The sequence below is a fragment of the Erithacus rubecula genome (genome assembly GCF_903797595.1).
Source record: "Erithacus rubecula genome assembly, chromosome: 10".
In the NCBI taxonomy this organism is placed as follows: domain Eukaryota; kingdom Metazoa; phylum Chordata; class Aves; order Passeriformes; family Muscicapidae; genus Erithacus; species Erithacus rubecula.
The window spans coordinates 22535697-22560533 of NC_136662.1; the positions used below are offsets into that span (position 1 = coordinate 22535697).

At 40.7% G+C, this 24837-nt stretch overlaps 1 protein-coding gene across 10 annotated transcripts in view; it reads left to right on the forward strand.

Moving 5' to 3' along the window:
- The first annotated feature begins 1445 nt into the window (after positions 1–1445).
- The window catches only part of RC3H1 (ring finger and CCCH-type domains 1), a 55254-nt gene continuing 31862 nt past the window's right edge, over positions 1446–24837 (forward strand). For 6 of the 10 annotated variants that reach the window (XM_079314238.1, XM_079314241.1, XM_079314245.1 and 3 more), the window contains exons 1-2: positions 1455–1663; positions 22430–22795. In XM_079314238.1, the coding sequence (XP_079170364.1) occupies positions 22565–22795 (231 nt within the window). In that variant the 5' untranslated portion in view covers positions 1455–1663; positions 22430–22564. Of the gene's footprint in view, positions 1664–16671; positions 16829–22429; positions 22796–24837 lie in introns of those variants that run through there. The other 4 variants (XM_079314246.1, XM_079314247.1, XM_079314242.1 and 1 more) reach the window with 3 other exon arrangements.

A 24837-nucleotide genomic window follows, 5' to 3' on the forward strand; every position in this document is an offset into this window, starting at 1 on the left:
ACTGTGGCTAGAAAACTCTGTTTTCAGAAATGAATAGCTTTTCTTTATACTATTTTATTTAAGCACTGATCCTTGATAAACATAAAGATTGTTTTGATGGAAAAGCTGAAATAATAGAGGTTATTTCTTTAGGAAAACAGATAGAAATAACACTTTTGTTTATTACCACCACATTTCTTGTAAAGATAATGAAAATCTGTCTGTGGTCAGTACAAGAATCAGAAATAGGAGCTGAAGAGTAACTTTGTCCTATGAAGTTTTTCCCCGTGTGTAGGAATTTCCATCTTCTGTCTGCATGTCACAATCCAGCCCCCTTTTGCAGGCTGCTCTCTCGAGTATGGCTGCTTCTGACTTGATGTTGGTTGTCCTATTTAAATTGTATTTCCAGGTCATGCAACGCTGCACTTCAGATGTTGGACTGACAATATACTGGGTGCTCCTCACAGTGTTATGAAAGTAAAATAGAAATGCAGTGATTTCCTGCACAATGGCATCACAGCAAGATTGATCCCACAGGGCCTCTAGCTGGGCATAGACATGATAAAATATATGGGCAATAAAATGGGACCACTGGATACTACTTTTTGGTCTTTAACTTAAATATGACTTCCTTAGTATTTAACACCATATTCATGTTCTCATAAACAGGCATCAAGTGGATGTTACTAGGAAATGTCCTGATGCTAAATAATTAGCTCGTGTAACAATTTATCACTGTCAGTCAGTACGCGCTTAGTAAATGTTACAAGTCAAGTGACTACAAGTCATTCTATAATTGCGTTTTAAAATTTCTTCTGTATGCCAACTAGTTCTGACTGTGACACAGGAAAGCTTGGAGGGTTCCCAAACATCTAACCTGAGGTGTTGGTTAAAGCTGAGGATGATTTATGTCCTGCAGCACACAAAGAAAGCTAAGGGGGACCTTCTCCAGCACCAAGCCCATCTCTACGCCTTCACGTAGGACTGGAAGGCAAAACCCCGAAAGCTTAGCCCTGCACGGTCACGTAAGAGGAAACTTAATTTGTGTTATTTTTCCCTGAATTAAGAAAAGTAACCGGCCCGAAGCAATAAGGTGTGATGGCATGAGGCAACCGCAGGATCCGCCAACAGAGGCTGCTGAGGGACAGAAAATGGCGGGCGGGGGCCCTCAGGAAGCTCCGGAGACACAGAGCGCTCTCCAGGAGCCACTCGTTATGTGAAAAGCATCAACCTCCACCCCCGAGCCCGCTAACTATGACAAGAGGAGGTGAGGAGAAGACCCCCACCTGAATGGAGGAAGGCATCTGACACTGGAGACTGTCCCTGACGGAGCGCAAGCCACCCTCCCGAAACGGCAGATACCTTCCCCACCCGGCCCTCACGGGCTCCAGGCCGTGACTCGGCTATTTCTCCCCGTCCCGGCTGCGGGGGAAGGCGGGCGCAGGAAGGGGCGGGTGGTGCGGAGAGGGAGGGCGGTGGGGAGGGAGCTAGGTGGGCGGTGAGAGAAGCAGTCGACGCACAAGATGGCCGCTGCCGGAGTGGCAGCGGGGCGGCGGCGGGCGATGGCGGCGCTGCCCCGGGGCCCGCGTGTACTACTGGAGGAGCAGCAGCAGGGCGCTGTGGCAGCCCCGGTGTGCCGGAGCTGAGGGGGCCCGTGGGCGCTGTAGGAAGCCCGGCCCGCGTGGTGAGTGCGCTGCGTCCGCCGCGGGGTGCGGGGAACAATAGGGCGGGAGAGCTCTGCCCGCCTTGCCGAGGAAGGAGGCGGAGGGACGGGCGCTGGGACGAGATGATCTCCAGAGGTGCTTTCTACTTCTAATAATTGTGTGACTTTGTGCTTCGCCAGGCCTTAGGCTCCTGCGGGGCTCGATTTCCGAACGCCTCGGGCAGGCGGGGAGGGACCGCGGGTCGCTGTGCCCGACGGGGGGAGGCGGAGTGGGACCGGGTCCGGCTGGGGGTGGGGAGAGGCGGCATCGCCTCAGGCTGCGGCGGCCGAGGGACAGGCGGCTTTTGTGCGTCCCCTTTGCCTGCTGTTGTTTTTCCAGGGGCTCTGCCTGCCTCTGCGTGAGAAAACTCATCCCTATGTCGCGTTGAACAACAGAGACGGAGGGGAAATAATGACAGAGCCCTAGCAGTCCCCGGGACACCTCTCCGCCCTGGGTTGTGGCTCTTTTGTCTGTCGCGCCTGAGGGAACAGCGAGGTGGCCGCGGCTCCCTCTGCATGGGGGCAAACCATGGTGAAACCGCACAGGATCTCTCTGCCTTGCACTAGTTTTTCCACCCTGGCATTGTTTTGGCTGTTGGATTACACCCAGAGAGTGGGTAGGGTTTCATGCCGGGGGTGCGGTGTTGATATAGCTGGGATTTAATTTGCTTTTATGGTTGGGAATGTCCTGGTGTCAGGTTTTGTCCTCAAAAGCCTTTGTGCGGTCTGTCTTGTTTTGAAGCAGGGAACTGATGCAGGTTTTGGTTTGTTTTTTTCCTAGGAACTAAGAATTTTTTTTTTTTTTTACCTCTGCATGCTTTTTTGTCCAGAGTGTATTTTTAATTTTTATAAATTTTAGTCAAGTACGACTGACAAATCATTTGTTCCCCCAGCAGAAACTATGGCTTTCTGTGTGATTTTGCCATATTGAAAATGGCTGAAGTGGGGGGGAAAAAAAGAAAAAATTGCAAAAATAATTAAAAGGTTCAAAGTAACCTGGGTTGTGGCCGAGCTGCTTTAATCATTGTAACTGGTGTAGCAATGCTGTCATTTAATGACTCCGCTGGAAGATAAATGCAGTTGTTAAATTCAGCATTTATACTCTATTCACATTATTTGGCTGTGGAATTGTGAAATGACACAGGAATACTATGAGGCAGAAGATAATGTATTCCTAAACTTACCTTTTCTTACTTCTTTCAGGCTTATGAGAATGTGGAGGTGGTTAATTTTGTCAGCTATAAATGTCTGTATTACTGCATTTGAAGTCAGTGAAGCTAATATGGGACTTCATGGCTGTATAAATAGCCTGTGTTCAGAAGCAGTTTGTACATTTTTGCCAGTTTTTAAGCTTCACCAGGAGCACCATGGCTTTTTTCAGTGCATTAATACACAATACTGATAATGAAATTATGGTTCCCACTAACATATATAGAAGAAGATGTTATCAGGCACCTTTTCCTTTCCCAGTGATATAGCTTTGCCTTTCTGTCCTAGAAAAGGGTCTGTCAAAGCAGACAGCCTGACAGGCTGCTTGTAGGAAATCTAGAAAGGCAGGTACCATCAGAGCAGTCTGTTTTGACAGCCAGAGACTTGAGTTTGTCAGTCACTTAAGAGCAGCAGGAACCTTCATCAACATAAGTAGGAAGTAACTTGTATGGTTTCTTGTGGTTTGTTGTTTGTTTTTGTGAGGTTTTTTTTGTCAGCTTTGTATCCAAACTAGCTTAGTTTTAAGTGAAATATTTTAGAAATTTCTGATGGGATTGCTGTATGCTGATAATTAAAAAAACTAATGTTCCGGTGAATGTATGAATCTGGAAATGCAGACATTAATATCACAGTGTTTAATTTAGGGGCATCTTGAGACATGTATTATATAAAAGTGCTTATGTTAAAGCAGATGAAGAGAAATAAGAAGGAATGCTTTTGGAAACTTCTGATATGTTGCCAGTGATTCACCAGCAACCTGGGTGGAGCTGTTATCAATCTGGTTGGATTAAGCATCACAGAAGTTGAGATTCAGTGAGTGTGTATATCAAAATAATGCTTTAATTACTGTGTATATGATTCAGAAGTCTTGGGTGACACTGATGTTGGCTACCTTTGGTAATGATGGCAAAAAACTGACATCTCATTTAATTAGAGTCTCTGTCTCTTAACTAACCAATGCTGTGAAAGGGTGTTTTGTGATACTTAGAAAATTGACCTTTCCCAGTCTGTAATATGTAGTGATACGAAGGACATTTACCTTTTTTTTTTTAAATTCTGCACCAAGAATTATAGTTTACATGCTGGATACCTGGGGAAAAAAAAGTTTGAGCCATTTGGAAAAACTTGTGGAGTCGTATGTAGCTTTCCAATGGTATGACATGTAAAGCTGAACTAGAAGGAAAGAACTCATCTGCATGTAGGTTCCCAAACTTACCCATAATCTCAGAATAGTGATTAAGAAGCTCTAGAAGATATCTCTTAAGCAGATGATCTTTATAAAACTTTGTAGTTTTTTGCAAAGCCTACTCATTGTTTAAAATTCTCCTCCTGTGGATTCACTGAATAATTCTGCAGATGAAAGTCTGTGTGGGTCTGTGTGGTTTTGTGGTGGTTTTTCCCACACCAGTAAATCAAGTGGTTGTTTTCTGAAGCATCCCAAGTAACATTGGCTGGTGGGCCAGAAAAACAAATCTGACTCAAAGTACATGATAAATAAACCATAGGGAAATTAGCATTTTGAAAGTAATGTGTTGAACTGTACTAGGTAACGAAGGTGGAACCATTATCATACAGGAATAAAGATATAATATGCTCCTGTTATGAAAGATTATTATATAAACACACTGCACCAACTGAAATTTCAGTATGACCTTCAAGATTCCATGTAGGCTCTGTTACAGTAATGTAGTCTGAAGTTTAGGCACTCTGCTTACTGAGAAAGAAAGCCACAAATGTTTACTTACGTTGTATTACTTTCCTTTCTATGCAGAGATTCCACAGCATGCCCGGAATTAGGTGCAGTTTCCATCACTGAGTCTGACCACTTGTCTTACTGAAGAAGTGTATCTCTTGATAATTACCTTTTGCATCAGTCTAATTTTCTTCATTGCTAGTACAGTTAAAATTGAAATTGTATTAAATTTCCAAGGGCTAACTGGTTTCCTAATGAGGTTTTTTATTTGTGGAAGTGTGTTAATGGGCAAGAAGGTGCATGAGTCCTAATGGCCTTATTATAAATAGATTTTTCTGATATAAAAATAATTTCTGGTTAGAGTGCTTGAGAAAACAGCTTTCCTGCTACTGCGTGGTAGCAGCATATTTGGTGCTGTCAGCTGAAGAAGAAAGGGATTTTGGTGATAGAAATAGTAAGAATTCTAAATCATTTGCTGTAAATGTGTGTTGTGCACTGCTCTGTGTTAGGAAGTGTGATGGATGTCCTGGCCTCACACTGAGATTACTTTCTGATAGGTGAGAGAAGGAAGGCAGCTGCAGGGCATCTAAGAGAAACTTTCAGCAGGTAGAGATGACTTACCATATACATCAGCATGTATATCCATATACAAAAGGGTCTGGACATCCTGTGCAGACATGAAAATTTCTGCCCCACATGCTAGGTTGGGTTTTTTTCCCCCAGGGAAAAAAAAAAATAAAAGTTACTTCAGGAAATCTAAACACCACATGGAGAATAAGATCTCTTTATCACCTGATTGTACAAAGTAGATAGATGCTTACAGTATAAGCCACCTTGTTAGAATGAAGAATTTTTTAGGAATGTGGACAAAATTCTTTGTGTGAGAAGGAGATATGAGGAGGGGAGGGGAGACAAGGGAAGAGGATTGTTTTGTTGCACAAAAGGATTATTTTTTTCCCATTCCACTATATAAGAGATGGAAGATCCTCAGATAAACTGAAAAGTAGTGGAAGTGTTGCTGGAGAAATGTATCTTTCACTTGCTTCACATAGATTGTGACACAGTTGCCATGTAATTTGATGCCAGGGACACAGAAGAGAGTGTTTGTGTCAGGGAATACTGTGGTGAGTCTGGAATTCAGTATTACAGAAGCTGGAGGATTTATTGACAGTTATGCCTTCCAGCCAGGGTCACTAAAACCACCATAAGGACATGTTCTTGCTCTTGCTGAATAGACTCACACTACAGATCGCTTGCAGAACCGTTTTTAAAAGTATTTATTTTCAATTTCTGAATTTCTGGTGTTTGTGGTGTGCATGTTGTATTGATCTGAGACAGGACTGCTTCAGCCACAAGACAACTGAAGAAACAGAGTGTTTGGTGTAGCTGAAATGGCTGAAATGTGGTAGGCTGGGGAAATGAGATCTTGCAGGTGGTTCCTTATTTCATTTAGTTTGTTTTTTGTTTTAACTTGGAAAGTCTGGTTGGTCTCATCTCTCTACTCTTCCAGTTTAATAGGTGTTTTTAAAATTGTCTAATTAAATACTCCTTCAAAGCAGGCTGTTGATCTTAAATTAAAATCTGAACATTCCAAACATAATTATTTTTCAGGATGCTTCCGTGTGTATTAGATCCTGTCAGGATAAGCTTTGAAAATTGAGATATAGTTGTTTTTAAAATTGCTGGTTGATCAGCTGATGGAGCAGGAATGCTTCTAGCCTGGACCTAAAGGTCTTCTCAGCACTTTCTCCTGAACTCATTTTGAGCAATTACTTTAGTTCAAATGATAAGCAACTTGGAAGGGTTTTCAGCTACAACTTTTAACTTCCTTACTATATACTAGGGAGACATCTACTAGAGTAGCAGGAATCTCACCTATTTGCTGTGCATTGGAGGTTTTCAGAGACTTGCAGCTAAATGTTTTTGATTAATTGTGTCAGACACTGTTGGTCCCCAACTCAGAATTAGGTGCTATCTTTAGGGCAAAAGAAATAGGGTTCAGGGAAGGTATTACACAGTGAATGAATTGAAATTCATGCCAGGGAGGATGGTCTTAATTACCTCCTTGTTAATAAACCAAGTTCTGTGGAACACTACCAGTATTTCGTAGCATTGAACTTTCTCAGTGCTTTGTTTTTAGAGTAAACATTGCTCATAATAACTTGGCACTCTTCACTTTTTGTAGCAATTGTGTTTGAGTTAGTAACTTCTCCATGTCTTACTACAGTGACTGTGTGTGATATAAATGTCCTTCAAAAGTGATTGAAATAAAACTCTTACTGTTGACTTAGTTTTCCTTGTTCTGAGCCAAGCCACTCATCAATTTAGCCAGCTAATGCAGTTAACAGAGGTGGTTTATTGCCTTTTAGTTTCATTGCTTTATTGTTCAGAGTTGCAGGATGGGTGGTTTGGATATGGAACAACCCGTGGTACTATTTGTTCTTAGACTTTACTGAGGACTGTCTGAACATCAATGCTTCTTCTGCAACTGATGAGAAGTTAGGGAGCACTGTGACCACTTTGTTGTGAATTTGAAAGGGAGAGATGGAGAAAGATAAAAATAAGTTAGGCTAAACTGGCCTGATGAGGTGGACTGGGTTAGTTAAAGCAAAGGTAACGACTCAGGCTGTCCTTCCTGTTTTATGAGTCATTCTGCCATTTAATTGTGTCAGAAGGCCTCCTGTAGAATTAATTAAAAAGGAGGCCTTAGTGCTGCAAAAACCTATAGTCCATTTTAATTTTCATCTTGGTTGTTTAAACCAGGCCTTATGGATAGAAGCCTTGACACTGTAACTTCTTTGCAAGTGAATCATAACAGTGGAAAGAAAATGTTATTCAGGAAAGTGAGAATTGCTTAACCTTTGGTTGCTTGGAGTAGACCAGACTGTTTAAAATGTAACTGGTTTGTTGCCAGCTATTGTCAGATCCTGCTGAAGAGATGTGAGCCAGTAGGATTGTTTTCTGGACTTGCTAACCTGTATGTGGATTGCTAGTTTCCTGTACTTGTGCTGTGTTAAATCATGCTAGCTGAATATATCTCTTCTGTTCTGCCTTTTAATGCTGCTTATCTACTGTTTTGTAGTTTATACAAATCCATTTCTTGGTTTGAAGATATCTTGCTTTGATTCCATCTGGTTTTGTCTCCTGAACATTTGATTCCATTACAAGGATGTATTTGTGTTAAGAGTCTTCAGGGACACGTGAATAATTTCAGTGCTCAGAGTAAGGGTTGGCTGTGTTTGGAAACCTTCTAAATCATCCCATCCCATGTTTTTTTATAAGAAGTTCCCTGTTGATAACAGTGTGAGAGTGGAGGTATGTGGAATAGCCTGGTTCTAACTTGTGCTAAAATGCATTGGGAAACTGAGCATTTCAGTTTTCCCTTCAGTGATACTGCTTAGCATTTTACTGGTGACCTGCCTGTAGGCATAAAGGTTCTGTTGGAGTGCAAGATGCTTCTTATTTTTATTAAAAATAATAAAGTGAAAGGCTGTGCACAAAGTTTTCAAACACCTTAGCCAGGAAGCAAAAAGGCACAGCCCAGTTGGTTGCAAATCAAAATATATTCCTTAAAGTTATACTAAATTTACCCCTTTTCTCTGTTTCTAGACTTATCTTCCCTCTGAGCAGTGTGATTTTTGCAGAATATATTCTTAGTGGGGGAGAATGTAGCAAAATTTAATCTGTCCTAAATGCATAATGTTATTTCTCATCTCTGTAGCATTTACAGAAAGGAAAAAAATAAAAATCAGACTAATAAGATAGTATCAACACTGGCAAGTAGCTTTCAGGCTTTTTTTTTTTTTTTTTTTTTTTTTTTTTTTTCTTTTTTTTTTCTTTTAGCATTCATTCCTTCACCAGGAGTAATGGAAATTCATCAGTTATGGCAGAATAACCTAAGTGTCAATGTCTGCACTGTAGTTCATAGAAGTGTAATATTTCTCTCCTGATTTTCTTTAAATCTGAGGATTTACATGATTTCAGCAAACAGAGATCTGTAGTAAGCTTTTTCTGGTCACTCCTTTCCCAGTGGAACTTTTCTGTCAAATGTTTCTAACAAAATAGCACTCAAGAGCTGGGTGGGGATGTCTGTGGGTGTGTTTCTGAGAATTGTATGCTCACTACAGTTTTTATGTGACTTTTTAGATTCACTAGTCTGGTTGAGAATGGAACTTGAACTCTGTCAAATTGAAGCTTGGTCATGATGTAGGTTGTTTCAGGACATACCAGGAAGAAAGGCTTCCACAGAAATCCTTGCTATTGGTATTTGAGGATGTGATGGTGTGGCTATTGCATTAGGCACTAGAGGAGAGGAAAGGGGTGTGGAGTCAAGGTTACTCACCAGGTATTCAGTCACAGGTATATTTTAGCTAAAATCTCGATTGAAAAAAAAAAAAAAAAAAAAAAAGGAACAACATTCTACAGTGTCTTCCTGTGACTAATACAGGTATTCACCTGATAAAAATGTGACTTGTTCTTCCCCAGGAGAGGGGGTGGGGAAAAGGCCTTTGCTTATTTATTAGTTCATGTGACAGTAATTGGGAGCCTTCAGGAAGGGGAAGTTAGTGACAGCAATCCTTTCCTTCAAGCATATCTGATAATTCATTAGTGTAATTTCAGAAACTTGGTGTAGCTTTTGAGAAGTGGGAATAGACAGTGATGTTGATTTGACAAGCTGCTATGTGAGTTGCCATTACAGATTAAAAATGGACAGTAAGCCTATGGAAATTCAGTGACTCAAGTATGCTAATAAATACATTTTAATACATAAAAATGTTCTTGTAACATTTTTCATGCTGAATAATTCCCAGTGCAGTTATGAGAGCTAGTGCTATTACAGCTGCCTTTGGCTTACCCATTTTCAGAATTTTCTCTTTTGAGTTGTTTGTCATTGGGTTTTAGAGTACTGTCATTGCATTTATTCCAAAAAAAAACAGTGGCTGAATACAGGAATGTGTAAGAGGGACTGCATGGGTGATAAGGGAGTTTCAGTGCCTAGTTTTCCTTTACTATACCTTATCATGTATTTGGATACCTGCTGTTTAACCAGACTTACGTGACACCAGTCAGAGGAAATTTCAATTATCAAATCATGCAAATATTGGCTGTACATGGCTGGCTTGTCATTTGTCATGGCTTGGTCTGCAGGTACAGTGGTGCAATGGGCAGCTGAGTTCTATTTTTAAGACCCTTAAAAGTAGGAAATTTGAAAAATGAAGGGATCTTTCTCAATAGTCCATGTGCACCATGACTAAAACACGGCTCAGATGTACTGTCAAGGTCTGGAAGAGGTAGCACTGCAGTCAGGGTGTGTGAATGCTCAAACACTTGGAGTCTCATAGCAGTCCTGGACAATGCCTAATTAAAAGCTTGTGGTGAGCTGTCACTTCTTCAAGGAGATTGTTAATTGAAATTAAATCACCCAAATGAAGTACAGAGTTGCTTGATTTTGCAGCTACTGTTATTTTATTTCTGAAAATATTTCACTCTTATCTTTAAGATACTAGACTAGATAGGCCTTATCCAGTCCAGTATCTTAGTTTTCCTTGGGTGAAGTCTGAATTTCTGTGAATAAAGTTCATTAGTGCAAGTTTGCCCTTTGCTGTTAAAAAGCTGGTTCAGCATGCTGTGGAGATCTGTGTACTTTTTAGTAACACAACTCCAGCAATAGTTTGTGAGATTGTGTCCTATGTATTTTATATTTTACATCTTTCTGGTTGCTGATACTGCAATAATATAGTTATAATATGTTTTAGAGATGAATGTATCTTTGAAGACTGGGAATGAGAAAAATTCTTCTTTGTGGACTGCTCCATTTAGAATAAGTTTCATGCAAAGTAAGTAGTAAGTAAGAGGACTTTCTTTTAAAAGACAACATTCCCTGTTTTGAGGAGAACTCTTTACAAATCATACACAGCAAAATGCATCAAGTTGGCACTGGATTTTATTAGATTATTCCCTAAATTATTGTATTTTGCCTTCTTGATTGAATGATTTTCAAGTTATATAACTTTAAATTTCTATAACTAGGCTTATAATTCAAAGCCTCTTTATAAGAGGATGTAGGATATTCTATTTCCCAGTTGAATTCAGGCTCCTGCAAAAAATAAATAAATGTATGTCTTCTCCATTACTGATAGGAGGATCAATGAGATGTTGGGGGTTGGATTTTCTTCTCTTTTACTATCTTATGTTGTTTGCTCTATTAAAAAAAGAAATGTAAGGCAACAACTTTCATTTTTGTGGTTAAGCTTGAAATGTTTGTTACTGGTTTAAGAGTAGAAGAGTAGGTGTTTAATGGAAACCTTGAGGCTTGAGCCTTTTGTTTCCACTCACTGAAACTATGGGTACTTTTGTCATGGGTTTGGCACTGATTATAAGCCAGGTACCCATAAAAAAAAAAACCCCAGAAAACTATTCATTTACTCTCCTCTGCTATGGTTGAGCAGAGGAAGGGGAAAGGACACCTAAAAGGCTCATGGGGTTGAGATAAGGATTAGGAGAAAACACTCTTAAGGGCAAAACAGGCTCAGAAATTAAAAGGTATAATGAAAATTTATTAACAGAATTAAAAGAGGATGAGAACTAAAGTAGAACTTTAGAACGCCTTCCCCCTGCCACAGCCCTTCTTTTCCCTTCATTGACAGTGCAAGGACACAAAACATGGGGTTTGTAGTCGGTTTGTCACTTCTAAAAGTGTTTTCTTCAGTTCGTTTAGGGAAAGGACTTTCTTCTGTTATGCGTGGGGGGCCCTTCCCACAAGAGACAGTTCCCTGTGAACTTTGCAAATGTAGTTCTGATTTTCACGAGTAGCAGTCCTGCCCAACCTGCTGCAACGTGAGTCCCTCCCACGGGCAAAGCAGTCTTTCCACAAGTGCTTTTTGTGGGCCATTTAGTTCGTGGGGTGTAGTTTTTTGTAAGGATGAGCTGCTCTAGTATAAAAGCAAGAGTCCTCTTCTCAGTGTCTGCTCAGGTTTTTCACTGGGTTACTCACTCTTTTCAGCATCCACACGCGCTCCCGCGTGAGCACCTTTATTTCCACGGACGGTGGGTGAATTCTGCGTCTCCCCACGCACTTCATGAATGACAGGGAGACAGTTTGCTGTATTATAGTCCACCACGGCTTGCAGAAGAATGTCAGCTCCGATGCCTGGAGCATCTCCTCCTCCCTCTCCCGCTTTTTCACCGACCTTAGTGTCGCCATGTTGTTGTCACGTATTTACCTTGTGCTTTTTTCTGACTCGGGAGAGATGGTGTCTGTGGTGTGGATCCGTTTGTTCTCAAGTTGTGTCAGCTGAGGAGTTTTTGCAGAGTTCGCAGCACTCTGTTGATTCCGTGCGGGGAGCGCTTCGGGAATTGCTCGCCGTGCCCCGGCTGCCGGTCACGTGGTCCCGCTGGCCCCGCCTGACCGCGCCGGCTGCGGCTCCGCTCAGCGCCTCCTTCGTGAGGGGCAAAGGAGGAGAAGAGCTGCTGCCGCCGCCTCTGCCCTTCTGCTCGCAGCGTGATGCCTGAAAGCGGCTGAGCAAGTACAGCTCATTGCGAGCCGTGCCGAAATGGCAGCGGCCGACGCTGGGATGGCCCCTCCCGGCCGCACGGGTTCGGCTGCGTGGCTGCTCGTGGCGCCGGGAAGGGGCCCGGTGTCCCCCCTCACCACCCCCCGGAGAGGCAGAAGGAAGAGGAATTGAGTTCCCTGTTTTCTTTTTCATCACAGGCGTGGTGGGCCGGCCAGTATGTCCATCGTCACGGCCTTTAGGGATTGACTCTGCTGGACATCGTAGAAATTTCGAGGAGCTTCTCTTTCAGAAGCAGCCTCTGTGGCTTCCTCTGCGCCCACTAAAAGCCAGATTGTGTTAAAATAACACAACTTTTAGTGATGTTGTCAAGCTGTAAAGAAAAGATTCTATTTTTATGAATATAGAAGGTGAGACTGACACCAAGGCTGCAAAATATTTAAGGATGGGATTTTTTTCATGTAATTGAAGGTTGCATGAAAAGTCTAATTCAAAAGGAGTACCTTGCCCCAGGCTATTCTTGGCCTCTGGAGCTGCTTTTTTTAGCAGTGCTACAAATTGAATCACCGGCTGACAGTATCATTTAAAGTAAGTGAGGCTCAATTACATTCTGAGTCAGATGTACCTGAATTAACCTGCTTTTCAGCAACAGTTGTGTGACCTCTCCTGCTGCTACTTAAAGACTTTAAGCCCTGTGTGAATGGTAATTTAACACGGTCTAAAGGTCTTGAGCAGGTTTATCAGTGCTGAATAGTGTTTGGATTTTTACATCAAATTTGTTGGAGGTATGGAAAAAATCTTGTGTAATGTGATGACTAGCTAATTTTTTATTTATGCAATTATTAACAAGAGAGCTGAAGTTCTCCAGGCTCATTGCTGTTTCTGCCACAGCTGCCCCTTGACCTTGGGTGACTCCAGACCTGTAGTGTAGATTAGGTTGTGTTATTAATACACAATTGCAGTCTCTGTCATGAAAACAGGTAGAATAAGATAAAGAATGTAGTTTTGACAGATGAGTAATACTTCTGCTATTATTGCAAGTGAAGCTATTACTGGACTCAGCAAAGAAGTTTATCTGGTTTGGGCCCTGTAAGCTATTTTTGTAGCATTTACAATTGCTTCCTTATTTGCAACTAGGTTCTAGGGGTTGGAGGGCAATGGGAGTTACAGACTGCTGGAGCATTCTCTGGACAGTACTTTGCTCATTGCTGTTAAGTGCAGGGAGCTGAAAGGATGGCTTTGACTGTATTTACATAACTTGCACCATTAAACATTGCTTAAATCTAGCATTGTTTTTGAAATTAGTTAATTTTGGTGTGGATTTCCACAAATTATTGTTCATATTCCTTATTCTATTTCACCTACTCTCATCATTCCAGCCTGCTAGTGTAGTCATCCTTATTGTTAGGATTGCTGAATAGCATTTAGGTAGCTAGTTAAAAGCTCAATAAAAAAAGTTCAAGATGGCTTCCATTAATGAAGAAATACATAAAAAGCCTGTGTTGCCCTGGTTGTGCCCAAATAAACTGCTTATGAAACTGCACCTAGAAACTTGACAAGTTTACTGATGCTAAAAGTGTCTGCCTTGAAGTTTCTTCTTCTGTGCTTCCCACAGTTTTTCCCTTGTTTCCAGGACTTCTTAACCATTTAACAGCTCTGGAACATCTTTTGGAACCTTTTAGAAGTGAATGTGATAAGGAAGGGAATTTGATTTGGAAAGGCTTAGGTCCTTAACAGAGATGAAACATGGACATGGATAGTACTTTCTGTGAAGCAATTTAAACTTGCCCTGCTCTAAGCCTATCCTTGAAAATGTACTGGGAATGCTAAAGAGGTAGTTTCAGTATCTGTCTTGCTTGGTTGCAGAATGCAAATGTGAGTCTGGATACTTGTGTCCTCACAAGGCTACAGTGGATAACACAGTTTATTCTGAGAGATTACATTCTGCTGTTGCTGTGTTAAATCTCATGCTTGTAGGTATTGGCTGTGATTTGCACTTTGTTTACAGCTTGTGTATTTTCAGAGGATCAGAGTAGATCAGTTTGGAAGGGGCCACAGTGGATCATCGGGTCCCACTTCCCTGCTCCAGCAGGGTTATCCCAGAGCACGTGGCACAGGATTGTGTCCAGACAGGTCTGGAATATCCCCAGTGAGAGACACTCCACACCCTCTCTAGTCTCTGTTCCAGTGCTCAGTCACTGCACAGAAGTTGTTCATCATGTTCAGGTAGAACTTTCTGAGCATCCATTTCTGACCATGATCGAGTTTGATCTGCTCAGAAAGAGCTGGCAGTGCTCTTCCTAGTGCATCCCAGAATACCATTTGCCTTCTTGGCCACAAGGGCACTTGTTTGATTAGTGTTTAAGTATTCTCTTAGTAGCTAGACTTGACTGGTCACGGAGAGAAATGAGGAAAACCTAGGTTTTTACTTGGTTTGTTTTTTTTAAGTCTTTCAGTCTTTTCGTTTTGGAGGTAGTATTCTTACATAAGTTTACTGGGTGGGAGGGGGTGGGAGATAATTATTAAATGTTTTATTATAGCTTAGAGGGCTTTTTTGAACTGTGTTTGACCAATATCTCCAGCCAGTCTATAAGTCTGCCCTTCTGTCTCACTGTTTGACACTGCAGTTGTAATGTTACTGTAGCTGTAGTGTTACTGCCATGAAAGCAGAATTAGAGCTGTTGAATTAAGTGGGGAGAAAAGCTGCTTCTGAAGAGTGGGTGGCAAACAGTATGTTATACCTCTTTGTTAGATTGCTTTTCTTAATGCTTTATTTTTCATTGAGTTGTGCTGGGTCTTCTCAATGATTCATGACTAAGGCAGGATAATGGCATTGCAGTGACATCAAGATCTTACTCTCTTCTTTCTGTAACTTAATTTTAATTTTCATCTGCCAGATGCCTGTAATAGTAGTTTTCAGGTAAATGTAGATTATTCTTGCATGGAAAAGAACTATACTGGTCTTGGTGATCCAGAACACTACTCACTTCAATTGCTTTCTCTTCATAAAGTCTACTACTTGGAGTTACTTTAGACGAGCTGTGTGGCTGATTTGTTGCCTTGTTTTAGTTAAAATGAGGTATTGGTTGTGTAATTGCTGTCCTCCCACATTTCTGCCTACCTGTGTTTATTAATAAAGATCTATGTTTAAAACTCAGCTGGGACAGCTATGTAATCAGTCCAGCTGGAATATTTTAGGAAGGAATGAGAAAGAAAGAAAGAAAGAGTAGTGACTTCCCTAGCTGACACTGAAAGGTAATATCAGTCTGTACCCTTGAATCTGAAGGCTTCTACAAGCTTGTCCTCTTTATCTTTGTCCTGGCTTTTTTCAAACGTGTGTCTTCTCTGGGAAAAGCAAATTATTAGCTTGCCTCCTTGACAGCAGGGTTGAGAGCTCTTGATGATTTGACCAGTTGAACCCAAGTCCCTGTCCTGAAAACTGCTGTGGATTTTTAAAGTGCCTTCTGCCTTTCTTCTCTTAATCTGTTTGGTTTTTCCCTTGATTTTTTAAATACTGGTTTAATTGTTGTGTTACTGTTAGAGTTTTCATTGACAAATGCAAGAACTCGTAATTTGAAGTGAAAGGAATGTTGTAGAGCTGTTGTCTGCTATTAACTGCCTAGGCTTTATCATCTGTTGGTAGAAAAAAATTTCTTGGTGGTAGATCATAAAACCATTTGCTATTAAAAATTGTCACTTCCTCTTTTAAATAAGCTGTAAGGGAATGTATAATATCAACCAGAAAGTATGAAGCTGGGAGATACATGGATATCTTGCTTGAAAATTTATGATTTTGTTCACAAGCAGGTTTTATATTTCTAAAGGCGTGAGCAACAACACTTAACTTTTGTCTACATGTGTTGTCTTTTATTGTTCATGACCCTAATAGTGCTTAGGTGAGACTAGAGGTCAAGAAAATGATACATCACGTTTCAAAAATGATATATTGGGTTTCATTCCATGTTTTTCCTGTTAAACACCATATAAATAACTTAATTCAACAGTTTTCTGTAGGAAGACATGAGGTCTTGCCCCACAGGATGTTGGGAAGCTTAAATCATTGTCAATTGCTTTCAGAGTGTCTGTTGGGGAGGGACTCTGGTGGAGTTGTGATGTTGATTGTTTGGTTTCTCGTTTTTCTTGTGTTATTACTAGGCAGGGAGCTTCAAACAAAGAATAACATCTTGTCCTTAACTGGCCTCATTTTTCTAAGGTACTTCACTGACTACTGAGTAAGTGACTTTTGCCTGAAATTACATAAATTTCTCCTCTTTGTTTTTGCAGTCAAAAATTACTGAGGAGAAAAGAAAGTAGGTCTTGAATCTGATTTAACTGAGTTTCAGTACTTTGGGACACAGTTTTGATGATGTTCATTATTTTATCTTTGCTTTTTTTTTTTTTTTTAAGAGGTTTATTATACTGCTACTAAAGCCAAGTAAAGCTTTGAAGGAAGGGTGGGACTATGCATTATGTACAGACTTGCAGGTTTTGGAGTTGGGTGGGGATTTCTTTGTTGGGGCTCTGTGCTGTGGGCAGTGTTCAGTGGTGTTGGGTGTGTGCTGGCAACACGCATGCGTGGAGCAGGAATGGGGAAGTCAGGCACTAGCTGCCAGTGGAGAGTTTACTGAGAAGTTTGAGAGAGCAAACAGGAAGGGGAAAAAAAAACCCTGAATCTGTCAGATATACTCTTCTGGGCTTATGGTATGTGTTGTTCATGGAGCTTCTCAGGCAGAGGTAAGAAGCTTTTTTCTTCTACCTACTCTTCTCTGACCAGGTATGGCCTTTCCCTCTCCCTTTAAAAATTTTCAGAGGTTTTTCTGTGGAACTGGATATGGAAAACATTGCTAGAGTGATTTATCCTTTTCTGTGAACTGTGAAGTTGGCAGTACTGGGTGCTTGTAAAAAACCACATTACTTTTGGCTGATTAGGGCTTTCTATAGGTTGTCAAGTCAGTTTTTCCCTAAAATTAAATTCAGGAATTTTTAAAGTATTTACTCAGGGAAAAGAAGAAAGCTACTTAAGTGCCCTCAGAAATACTGTTCATTACAATGAGCACACTACAGTAGAAAACAAACTAAGTTTTGTGAAGTGTTGGCAAAAGTTTGTTTGGCACTAGACAAGAATGGAGGTGGTTCAGCTGCTGGCTAGAATTGTACTATGAGTATCTTGTAATCCTTATGATTTAGGAATTGCTTTACTGTTGTCTGTTAATTTAATTTAGGTTGTTGATTTATTTTTAATCTCAAAGTGTCAGAGAGGTTTTGAAGTAGTTAATGTACCACAGAACCAGAAGAGAGAAGTGTGCCTGGTTACTTTTTCTCTGAAAAAGTACCTTGTACTCAAAATAGTGCAAGTTATTATCAAGGAATAAGAGTCTTTAAAAGAATTAATGAAATTGTGTTTTCTTTATTAGAATAAATAATGATTACTCAAGAGGTGTATCTGCGTGAGCAGTTCAGTTGGCAAGCCTGAGTTTGTTTTGGCTCTGAGGAGCTGCTGCAGCTTTAAGCTTAGCACTAAATAGGCTTTACTTGTGTTCACTGGTAACTGCAACAGGAAGCTCCGCGTGCTTTAGCTAGGAGTAAGACTCAGCAAAAATGAAACTGCTTCAGCTTAACTGAATTTTGGTTAACAAGGTGATGATTCTGTTTGGGTAATGAAATCCTGTGTGGATACAGAAAACTCAGGAGTGAGCAGTGCTCTTAAGAGCTATATCTACTGAATTTTAGGAGTGAGTAATGCTGTTAAGAGCTGTATCTACTGAATTGGCAGGAGCTGAGCCGAGGGTGCCTCTTAGGTATGCTGAGTCATCTCCTTAAACTGTGACATGACTTAGTGTGGACTGCTGCTGGGAGAGAGCAGTGCCAGCTCGGTAGTGATGAAACAGCATGTGATGCATCCATGTGAGAGCATGCTGGGTCCAAATAACATGTTTGTGAGAGAATTTGGGGTGTGCTTGGGACCTGCACTGAAGGACTCCCTCGGAGAATGTGCTTAATTCAAACTGAAAGCAGAGGAGTTTTCCTGTGTGCCATTCTGTGTGAAACTTGATGCCAGTGGATGTTGGTACAGACTGTTCTGCATTTTGCAAACATCTTTTTGCCAGGAGCTGAATCTGCAAAGGACAAGTGGAAGACTCTGGTTGCCACAGACATAGGACAGCTTGGATGCGAGGCTGTGTCAGCCTCTGCATTGTAGTCCAGCAGAGTAAGGATTGAGTGGTTGTTCCAGTGGTTTATGGAATAATCATAAACTGAAGCACTGGCAGGGTCCCAGAGGAGACAGGTCACCGATCTGATTACAGCGTGACATTTCCAGTCTGGGTTGAAGGATGGAATTTCAAGGATTTTTTGGGGGGCTGGGAGGCCCAGAAGAGAGGATAAATTTTTCCAGGTGGTTCTAGATGTGGGTAAAACAGCTTATGTAGGACTAAACAGGAGGATGAGACTTGCATGCAGGTATTTTATATTTTCAAACTCAGAAATAACAAAGTCACTCTGGCTTCAGTGTAGGATCCAAGGCCTGTGTCTTAGGGCATCTTAATTTTTAATTACACCTTTTTGTCTTCTAGTTTATGTACTGTGGATATGTCTTTTTAGTTTTTTGCTTTCTTGAGTTTTGATATATCTATTTTCTTCAATCATGCACAAAGCAGTGTGTATGGATATACATTTTACAACGTAAGAAGCTATTGAGTGTGAAATACTTAGTGAATTGAGGGTGGGTTAAAAATGTAATGTTATGGGGAGGAGGGCTATGGAAATAGTTATGTCTTTGATGAATTTTTGCATTCTTTGTTTTGCTTACTCTGGTATGATGCTAAAGAGAAACATTTTTTTTAAAAAAGCATTGTACTGTAAAAGGGAATATACTTTTCCTACTGTACGTGTTTAAAGAAGTTTTCTCTTTCTGTAGTGATGATGGTTCCAATAGCAGACAGTGATAGTGAAACTGTCTTACTTCCACTGTTTTATTGCTGTTTGTAATGTCTCCTGTTTTAAAGTAGCTCTTTGAAGTTAGAGACTGGTTTTTTCCATTTGTTTCCAAGGTCATAGTGAGTCACAAACCTTGATACAAGGCATAGATATCTTCTGCAACTTCACATCTCTACATTGTATCTCAGCGCCTGGCTCGGCTCCCATGTTGGAAGTTTGAAGATCTGGTGTGAAAATAGGACCAGATATGTGGAAAGCTATGGCACCAGCAGCAGTACTTGGTTTGATGCATGTGGCTTGGGAATCCTCAGTCCCTGTGATGCCATTCCCACTTGCGTGGGATCAGAGGAATTTCCAGTGTTGTGCTGATCTGCTGTGAAGATTCAATAGTAGCACAGGGTTGTTGTTTCAACAGCTATTCTTTTCCATGGGGAGCAGCTTGGCTGCATCACACCAGTTAGCCATCTGTTTCTGCAGCTAGACTGTGCTGAATAGGTGACTTTCTGAGATTTCTCAGCTGTATGTTCAATTGTCAGTGGCCTTCTTTTGGCATTTAGGCACCAGGGCACCATCTCAGACCCTGTAGAGTCTCTGGGAGCTGTGCTTATGTATAAGCTTTGCTTCCCTTGTTCCCCAGCCCGTTGAGACCTATCTTGACATGGGATCATGGATGCCACTAATTAGTCCCTCCATCTCCAGACTCCCAAAACTTCTCTTTCAACTGTTGAATTTGTAAATAAATATGACCTATTTCATTTTGCCATAGGTACAGGTGGTTTTTTTTTTATTAGTTAACTAATGTTAAAGTTGCATTAAACTTCTCTTCCAGTTCACAGCTTGGGATAGTGGTGTCTCAATGTTCACATCTGCTTTCTAGACTTGATGGAACATTTTTGTGTTAGCTTCTGGTTTTAAGTCTTCTCAGTTAATGACAAACTTATTTTCCTGAATGCTTGGCTAATAATTTGTTTTAAATAGACTGTTTAGTTTGTTTTTGAATTGCAGAGGAGTCTGAGTAATTGTTGCTAGATACTCTAATAGCAGTGTGGACAAAAGGAAGAATTATGATTCAGCTCTGAAATTTTGATCCCCAAAGGATATTTCATAGCACACTATACATACAGTAAATTTACCAAGCTGTGTACTGCTCTTTGCAGAAGGATTTCTATGGAGTTTCTGGGTAATTTCTATTGCACATTTGGTTTACAAAGAGTAATTCTAGCTTGAATGCTTGTTACCAAAGTTTACTCAGTTTATAAGAGGGCAGGTAGCCAGGGAAGTCTTGGAAATAAATTTGCTGCATATTTTTGGATATTATCTCTCAGTGAATGAATACTTCTTAGAATACTTCAACCTGAAAATATAGCAGATTTACTTTGGATTGTGGTGATACATAAGTAATGGGAATGATTTGACTCTATGCAGATAAGATGGAAAAAACCAGCTGCTTTGCCATTAAAGAGGTATTTTGGAAGGAGGAACCCTGAACAACCTTGACATCCTGTCATTGTGCAATGGTGGTGGCAGGGTTAGCCACGTGTGGTGCCTCTTCCTTGTACCACCCTGCCTGGGTAATTCTGATTTTTTTTATTGACTCCTTACTGGCTGGCAACCAGAAGCTGTATGCCATTGTATGTTGCCTTTTGAAGGGCGAAAAAATTATTTTTTCCCTAGAATCATAAAACATCCTGAGTTGGAAGTGACTCAGAGGGATCATCATGTACAACTTCTTTTCATTAGCTTTAGAGCTAAGGTTGGGTGTTTGATGAAACTCAGCTAAAAGCTTAACTAGTAACACTTCATTGTTTACCTTGGCAAAATAATGCTAACTGTGAACGACATTGCACTAAATTCTGAGAAAAAGAAGCCTTTTTTTTCCTGAAAGAAGTGGCAGAGGCTTTTCAATCTTTATTTTAGCTTTAGATTTTCTTTTCTGTTTTAAAATCCTTTGACTCTGCATTGCACAGGTCCTGATATACAGCTTCTTTCTTTACCTTTAAAATTTAGATTTTAATTGTTAATGTTTTTTTAAGCTTGAGATGTGATAAAAAGTTGCTATTTTGCTTATGGAAGAACTTTCTGTCAGTACAGATACTGGCAAGCAAGTGTGCAATCCTTGGTTTGAAACTGAAGCCAATGGTGTGTAGGAAAGAGAAAGTAATACATGTATGGGTGGTTTGGGTGGGGTTTTTGTTGTCATTTTGCTGCTTGATTTAGAAAAATTGCTTGTGAGTTAGTGACTTGCACTTTCTTTTTGTTTTTTTTCTAATCCGCTGGTGAAGGTAATCCAGACATCAGAATTTTTTTTATTATGATTTTTTCATATCATGTGATCCATCTACTCTTCTACATTTCTCCTCATATGAGTTCTGCTTTTTCCCTGTCTCAAAAGGGATATCCTCTTCCTTCCCCTTATAATGAATAACATTTGATCTTCTTAGTATTTTGATTTGAATGTGCCAATAGTAAAGACCTCTGAGCTTCTCTTCTGTTGTAGTTTCAGTGTGGTTTTCAATAAAGATGTTGCTTTCTCTATCAATATAATCTCTAAGCAGGCAGTGAATTATATAAACTGGGGTTATAAAAGCAGGAGTTTAGGATCAGTTGTCAGTCATCCAGTCATAAATGACTACTGGAAGTGGTTGTCTGTCTTCTGAAGGATGGAGGTGCTTGGATGTCAGACAGAGGGCAAGTTAAGGGTGCTGCATTCCAGCAGGAGTGCATGCAGATTCTCAGGGTAACTGAGATGTGTCTGGGTGGGTCCATGTGGTACCATACAGCTCAGTATGGATCAGGTTGTGTGAAGGTGCTGTAGTAGCAGCACATGATGTCACTGAGTGCTGTGTGAGAGCTGTATTGCAGTGTCTGACCCTGAGCCATTTATCCAGGTCCACCTTGAGCCTTGGGCAGCTCCCTTGTTCCTGGACTCACTGTGTGCCAATCCAGAGCCCACGGGACTCTGAAGAAAGGTGACTTGTGATAGAGACTTTGGATGAAGCCTTGTCTAAGCAAAATTATTTATATATTGAATTATTTTGTACAGTAGATACTGTACCAAAGTGGAATTATCTTCTTTATTCAGATTTTGTTGCTGTCAATTTGCTCATTTATAGAGAGATTATAAAAACTAAAAGCTAGTTAGTCTTATAACTTCAATGTGATAGTTATCTTCCTTGATTTATTTTAAGCTGTATAACAGCAGAAGTGGTTTACACTGCCATTTCCAGAGCCAGAGACAAGCTTGAATTAAAGCAAGTCGTGACTCAGTCCTGTGTTTTAATGTCAGAACTGCACTCCTAGTTCAGCTACAGCTCAATGAGTGGTACTTCCCTAGCACAAAGGAGTTCATGTGCCTGTTCTACTGCAGAATGCTAACTTTGTGTTTCTCTTTTCTTCTAGGTTATGTTTCACACTATGTGCAGACTGTCTGTACTTACAGAAAATATTTAAAACCAAACAGACTTTTTTGCAAGATTTTGATTCCAGTGGAATCTGTGCTTTAGATTTTTGTCTCGTCAATTAACTCCTGAAGCAATGCCTGTACAAGCTCCACAATGGACGGATTTTCTCTCCTGCCCGATTTGCACACAGACTTTCGACGAAACCATCCGGAAGCCCATCAGCTTGGGTTGTGGCCACACTGTCTGCAAGATGTGCCTCAACAAGCTCCACCGTAAGGCATGTCCCTTTGACCAGACCACTATCAACACAGACATTGAACTCCTTCCTGTGAACTCAGCCTTGCTGCAACTTGTGGGTGCTCAGGTATCTGTGCTTTTTTTTTTGTTTTTTTTTAATCTGGTTTGGTATTTTCCTTCATTTAGAAGGACAAGTCAGGAATAAGAAAGAGTATGATAGTGTCTTAATGATGTGAAGAGAAGGTATCTACCTTTTCTGTAGACGCCTACAAGAAGTAGTAAAGGTGCCTCTTAACAATTCATTCTGCTGGTCACCATGACTTTGTTACATCTAATTCGGTGGGCTGTCACCAGAATAGGTTTGTTGTGTTTCCTTCCTTCTTTCTTGACTCTTACCTAGCCATGCTTGAGCTGGATTAGTGAGATTTTTTGTGTGGGAAGACATTTTCTGTGCTGGATTATGTTCTTGACTGTATTCACTCTGTCTCAAAAGCTGGAGGAGAGTGTAAAGGATGTGGGACACATCTCTCTGGTAGCAACCTTTATACAGCATTATTTGAAGCTGTGCAATGGAAATACAACTTCCTGAGATGACATATTACTTTAAATCTGTATTGGGGAGGGGGGAAAGCCTACTTGAGACTCCCTTTTTTGCTGGAATTGGTACTGGTGAGGTCAGTTGAAGTGGTGGTATGATGCTGATGAGTGGCACTGGTGCTGACAACAGCCCTAAGAAAGGGCAAGGATGTGTGGAAAGCAGGATCACCCTGCTCAGTTGCAGCAGACTTAAGTTGGCAAAAGGTAATCAATGTTAGGTCTCAGGTAGTCCCTGTGATCCACACCTTCCAAGGCTTGTGGACAGGATTGTGGTCTTAGGAGAGGAGGAATAATTCCCCTACGCTAACTTAGAAGTATCTAACTTCTGGGTGAAGAATGGAAATGTAGATGGGATGCAGTTACCATAAAGAGGTTACTGTTTTATTTTGTACTGCTTTGGTGTCTGGGATAAGTGAAATTAAATGCAGCAGAAACATCAATGAGGTCCATAGTTTGGGGAAAAGGAAAGAATTGTGGAAGAGCTGTAAAAGGTGTGGAGGAAAGAGCAGTGCTCTTACGTTGCTTTTTATTAGGTAGTGCGACCTACAGGTCCAAGTGTGCTTTTACCACTTCTTAGTTTATCAAGTAACAAGCTAATTTGTTGTTTTTTCTTTTATGGTGTATGGCATAGAGGTTATTTAAGAAGCTCAAAATCAAATGGTGTTTCTGGCTGTGCTGAGTGACTCATCCTGCTCTGCAGGAGGAAGCAGTAAGATTGTGCACTGCCATTCCTGAGATATGCTGCCATCTTTGAAGAGCTTCCAAGCACTATGAAATCTATGGGTGCTGTCATTAAAAAAAGTTGTAATTCTCTCCTATATGTTCCTCCTTCTTCTCTGCAGTGTATTGAGTGTTTCCAGTTGCATCTGAATATCCACATGTGATAAATGTCTTCCCCTTACATTTTTTGGTTGTTCTGTGTACATTTGAGAAGCTGTATGATGGCTTCAACTTGAACTCTGCCAGAATTTAAATTTTTATAGAAAAATGTTTCTCTGTAATGAGATGGAAACCCACTCTGCTCTGTATAGGTAACTGAGAATTTTTTCTAGTTTTACTAGTTAGCCAGCCAGAGTTTTCTTATCCATATGTGTGAGATTGAATAAAGATATTATAGTATAGTGTTTGTCTTGAGAGTGCTCTGAGCTTTAGGTTCTGACTTTGCACTAATGACATGATTTTGTTCTCCCTTTTTGTCTGAAAGTTTTGTGTGAATAAGATTCACAGGACCTTGTTTCATCCTGACAATAAAGCTGCGAATGCCACCAAAAGATACATTATTCCCACCCCCTTCTTTGCTACTAGTTTCTGCTTTTTGCTACTTCTAGCATTCTGTTACTTGTAACAATAACCGTGGATCCTAGCTGTGTGTTTATTACTGACAAACTTTCCCCTTAAGAGAAGTTTGAACCACCTTCCCTGCTAGCTCCCAATTTCAAGTGAACTTGTGAATGAAATCAGTGTTCAGTATAACTCGTCTCCTTTCTCTTTGCTTTCCCGTCCTCACAGCTGTTGCAGTGCTTACCAGACACTGGACTACTAGAAAATAAATACAACTACTTTTCTGTGGAG